Source organism: Pseudonaja textilis, chromosome 14 (genome assembly GCF_049901715.1).
Source record: "Pseudonaja textilis isolate UNSWEBS1 chromosome 14, rPseTex1.2, whole genome shotgun sequence".
NCBI lineage: Eukaryota > Metazoa > Chordata > Lepidosauria > Squamata > Elapidae > Pseudonaja > Pseudonaja textilis.
Window position 1 is genome coordinate 10,416,180 of NC_142003.1, and position 5,552 is coordinate 10,421,731.

General features: G+C 42.3%; 1 protein-coding gene across 1 annotated transcript in view; it reads right to left on the reverse strand.

The window, feature by feature from the left end:
* The window catches only part of CFAP70 (cilia and flagella associated protein 70), a 41,631-nt gene extending 39,246 nt beyond the window's left edge, over positions 1-2,385 (reverse strand). Inside the window, exons 1-3 of the mRNA XM_087912476.1 lie at positions 2,084-2,385; positions 1,157-1,274; positions 345-531 (exon numbers count right to left, since the gene is read on the reverse strand). Of these exons, the coding sequence (XP_087768602.1) occupies positions 345-531; positions 1,157-1,234 (265 nt within the window). The 5' untranslated portion in view covers positions 1,235-1,274; positions 2,084-2,385. The remainder of the gene's footprint in view (positions 1-344; positions 532-1,156; positions 1,275-2,083) is intronic.
* Between the last annotated feature and the right edge of the window lie 3,167 nt (positions 2,386-5,552).

Below are 5,552 nucleotides of genomic sequence, written 5' to 3' on the forward strand. Positions count from 1 at the left end.
TTTACAACCTTTCTTGCCACCGTTGCCAACTGAATTGCTCTCCTTGTTAATTTAGTAATACGGTTGTTAGGTGAATCTGGCTTCCCCGTTGATTCTGCTTTTCGGGAGAAAACCCCGGGAACCCTGCAATGGTCCTAAATGTGAGTTCCCAAGAAGGTGAACTTTGATCACATGACCATGAGGAGGCTCCAATGGTCATCCATGGGACAAATGGTCTTGAGTCATTTTTTTCCAGTGCCGTTGTAACTCTGAAGTGTCACTAAATGGAACTGTTGTAACTACCTGCACCTATTCTTTCCCAGCGGTTAAAGCTAAAAAAAAAAGGCAGAGGTCGTTTTACTCACATATCACAGGTTTCTGGGCAATATCATCCAAAGTGTGGAAGCCTTCAGGGTGGGTGTCAAAGGAGGTGGTGAAATTATACTTCACGCTTCCTTCCGCAGAGGCGTCCATTTTGGGGGAGTCACAAAGGATGAAGCCATTGTACTCGATGCGCACAAAGGTAACCGGACTCTCTCCCTTGAGGCCTTTCTAGAGAATGGAGACCACATTACTGAGGACAGGGCAAAGGGTAGCATCACCTCCCAGAGCAAAACTAATTTCTTCTCTTTCTCCTCTTCCTTCTCCCTTTCCCTTCCCCACTCTCCCTCCCACCCTCTCTCTTTTTTTCCCCTTGATCTTGGATTGACCCAACCAGCTTGGGTAAAATCTCAGAGCTATTAAATAAAACCTGCAAAATGCTTTTATAATAATACTAATAATACTAACAATACTAACAATACTAATACTACTACTACTACTACTACTAATAATAATAATAATAATAATAATAATAATAATAATAATAATAAAGCAGCTTCTTTCAAGCAATTTAATGTTTCTTCTTCCTATAAGGTAATCAACAGCATCCCAAACAAATTTACAGACGGACCAGTAATCTCAAAGCAAATAAATCCAGAACCCACTAATAACCAGCTTTTAAATAACTTGGTAAATAAGATATTAATATCTGGGTCAATTATTAAGATATTATGCCGTTTAATCTTTCTGATTAAAAACCCCTGAACATGATGGGATGGTAGTCATACAGGCAGGAGATCCACTCTAATGATCCTCCAGCCAGGAATTCCAGCATGAAGTGAAAGAGGACAATTACCAAGTCATGGGCCTCCAGCAGAGTGATACTGACTGTTTTGCCTGGTGGCTCAATGGGAAAGGAAGGTGAACCAGCCATGAGAAGGAAGGATCCCTTAGTATAGAAAGGTAGCTACAACCTAAGGAGAAGACAAGGAGTAAATAATGATAATGAAGACTTGTTTATTGATCACTTGACTTTCCTCCATCCAACACATGGAGAACACTCCATCCACCCACTTACTCACTCATCATCCATCCATCCATCCATCCATCCATCAATCCAATCCATCTAATCTACAATCTCTATCTCTCTATTTCTCCTATTTATCTATCACTGTTTCTCTAACCTATCTGTCTGTCCATCCATTTCTAGATGACCATCCACCTAACTCAAGGAGGGACTGCACATTACAGTACATTATTTAATTTCTGCACGATTCATTCCTCGTAATCAACTATGACTTTCAAACCATAGTTTTAACAACCAAGCCATGACTGCTGGGTTCTTACTCTATCCTATACTACGGTTCGCCTGGCTGCAGCTTAGAATATTGTAAAAATGGAAGTCATTTAAGCTAGCAATTTATTCATTGTATTTATTTATTTCTTAAACGGCTGCCCAATTCGCAGAGTGACCTTCTGTGACTCACTATAAAAAGAAGGAATTAAAAAGAGATTAAAAAAAAAAAACCTTAACTCAAGAGAAGGGGCCTTGGGGCTACTCAGGTATGGTTTTGGTACCCTGGGCATCCAACCAACTGCGGTTGATGCAACAAACCACAGTTAAACTCTATGTTAACCTGGCCAATCGGTCCCATCTCATTCTCAGCCTAACAAAGCCAGGCTCCTCTGCTCCCAAAGTGCCGTAGGAGGCTGGAATGAAGACCCTGATCTTAAAAGCATGGGGCTTCCAACAGCCCCCCTCAAGCCAAGACGTAGACCTTACAATGGGGAATTGTGGTTGGATCTCCCCAATGAAGCTCAACTGGTCCCCAGGTTGCTTTGTTTGCGGGTTCCTGCAGGCACTGACAAGGGATTCTTCTACTCCGCCTCTACTCCAGCTTTACTCCGCCTTTACTCCAGCTTTACTCCGCCTTTACTCAATGAGTCCAGAAAGGGTCACTGGAACAGAAGCTCGACTGGGGTGGGGGGGTGCAGCTTCCACTGCTGCCCCCGTCCTGCCTTGCTGGAGGAAGAGAGGCGTCCGAGGCGGCTACCGGCATCCGCAACATGCGATCTACCCGCTTCCCAACTCACCAACGGCGTCTTTTCCGTTGTCATAGCAATGCCTTTGCGTCACAGTCGCGACTGATGACGCTACGTGTCACTGGCGCCATTTTTGTGGCGGGCAAGCAGCTTTCTTGCCACCTCTTACGCGGCGGGCTGCTCTGATTCCAAAGAGGTTCGTTCGTAGGTCTGCAAAGAGAAAAAACACTAGCGGTACCCAACGGACCTTGCGGGGCAAGGGGTGGGGGGGAATCTAAGGGGAAGCATTGGTCGTATTGGAAGCATTGTATGAAATTCTGCAGGGGTTTATGTGGCTACTTCTACCTGAAGGAGATTCCCCAAGCAGTTCTCCCCTTCAGTGCTTTGAGGGCAGCCGGGCTGTGCCTTCCACTTACGTTGCATATTTCGCATCGGCCACGGAAATGAATGCAATACAAACCAGTCGTTTGTCTTCCCTATCTCTATGAGAGGAGAAAGACTTGATCTCGTTTTGTAAAATAATTTCAAATGCAAGTGGTGTTAAACTATCCCGAGATTTCTTTAGCCCTGGTTTAGCCCGATGTTTTTCAAACTTAGCAAGCGCTTTCAAACTTGGCCTCTTTTGCAAACTTTAAGAGGAGTGGACTTTAACTCCCAGAATCCCCCAGCCTCCTGGCTGGGGATTTCTGGGAGTTGGAAGTCCACACCTCTTAAATTTGTTAAGTTTGCAGATGAGGCTGGAGAATGCAAGTCCTGCTACTGCAGAAAAGCAGGATTCAAGGCTGCTAGGAACGAAGATGCAACATGCTATGTTGAGTTATTTTGCTGTTCAGGAAACAGCCAGTGATGGGCTGTGAAAGAAATATATATGTGTACAAACATACATTCCCAAGCCCATCATCACCCAGGTTTTTGTGGAGGTTGAAAAACACTGGTTTGTAGGACCCCCACAAAAATCCCTGATCTGCCAGCACCTTCAACAAATTCATTTGATTAAAACACGTTGGTTTTTCTGAACTGCACCTCGGGAAAGTTGACGCCTTTTAATCAAAGGTGATAGCTGGAAAAGGTGCTGCCAGATGCCGCCTGAGATTGAATAAAATCATAACATGAAATCATTTCTGGAAGAAAAAAAAGCCATATTTCATAAAAAGCAACACCTCTTGTGCTCACTGTAGTCATGGATTGTTATATGATATAGATCAATGTGGAATGTGTTAAATTCATATTTACCAACAAAGAAATAAAGGGAGACTAGTCTAGATCTAGATTAGTCTCCCTTTATTTCTTTGTTGGTAAGTATAAATGTAGAAATGGTGGTAGACTTCAGAAGAAACCCTCCCATACTACCACCTCTTACAATACTAGACAACACAGTATCAACAGTAGAGACCTTCAAATTTCTAGGTTTTATTATATCACATGAACTAAAATGGACACCTAACATCAAAAATGTCATCAAAAAAGCACAACAAAGAATGTTCAATGTTCTTTCTGCGCCAACTCAGAAAGCTCAAACTGCCCAAGGAGCTGCTGATTCAATTCTACAGAGGAATTATTGAGTCTATCATCTGGACCTCTATAACTGTCTGGTTTGGTACTGCAACCCAACAAGACATATACAGACTATAGAGAGTAATTAGGACTGCAGAAAAAAACAATTACTACCAACCTGCCTTCAATAGAGGACCTGTATACTGCATGAGTCAAAAAGAGGGCTGTGAAAATATCTATAGACCCCTCACATTCTGGAGATAAACTGTTTCAACTCCTACCCTCAAAACGACACTATAGAGCACTGCACACAAGAACAACTCGGCACAAGAACAGTTTTTTCCCTGAACGCCATCACTCTGCTAAACAAATAATTCCCTCAACACTGTTCAACTATTTACAAAGTCTGCACTACTATTACTATTAATCTTCTCATCACTCCTTATCGCCCATATCCTCCCATTTGTGACTGTATGACTGTAACTTTGTCGCTTGTATCCTTATGATCTATGTTGACTGTTTCCTAGTACGATTTGATTACTTATTGTACCCTATGACTATCATTAAGTGTTGTACCTGATGATTATTGACTCTTGACGAATGTATCTTTTCTTTTTATGTACACCGAGAGCATTTACACCAAGACAAATTCCTTGTATGTCCAATCACACTTGGCCAATAAAGAATTATAATTATAAAACAAAATAGTTTGTCATGAAAATGACTGCCTGCGAAGGCTTTTGGATTGGGGCTGAAAGGCAAAAGCAGAAGCAATATGCCCCACCCCAAATTTGCCCTGATAGAAAAAAACATTTAATCTCTCCCCTGGTATAGCCAACAAAGCGAGGAGAACCTGTGGCTTGGAGGTTAATACATTTACGTAATATATAAGTACCCCGGGTTCAAATCCCAGAAGAGTATGGCTTGCTGACGAGAGCTAAATAGCTTGACATAGATCTGTACTCGTCTCTCTTTATTTCTTTGTCAGTAAATATAAATTCAACACGAAAAATAGTTTGTCACAGAAGTGACTGCCTGAGAAGGTTTCCGGACTGGGGCTGAAAGGCAAAAGCGAAAGCGGTATCCTCCGCTCCCATATTTTGGGTTAGACCAGGTTGCCCTGATAGAAAAAACAATCAATGTGAAATCCTGTGCTTTTCTCTTCGTTTTCCTCTCAGCTGATGGTCGGATGATTTTTTTTTGCTCCTCTCAGCTGATCGTGGGCTTTTTCTTAACTACCAATTCGACCAAAACAGTCCAAACCAGGTAGCATACCACCACTGATTGGACTCCCCAATTCCTAGCCCGTGGATTTCAATAAACTCTTTTAAACTGTTTTTAATGGAAAAGGGAAAAACGAACTGCATCACCGCATGGAATGAGATGGGCAGGCTTTGATGTTTTTGTTAAAGTGTTAAAGGGCACAGGTAGTCCTTGATTTACAACAGTTCATTTAGTGACCATTCAAAGGAAAACAGTCCTAAGTCACTTTTTTTCAGCACTGTTCTAACTTCTAACAGTCACTAAACGAATTTCTGTAAGTCAAGCACTACCTGTATAGCAGAGGCTGGTTTAGATGCTCTTGTAATGGCCCCTCTATTCCTGTAGGGGGCAGGTGCAGCCCAAAGAGGATGCGCAATTTATTGGCAGGGAAGATAAATTCAGCATTCAACAGTTCTCTTGCCCAAATAGTCTGAATCTCCCTCTGTCAGATA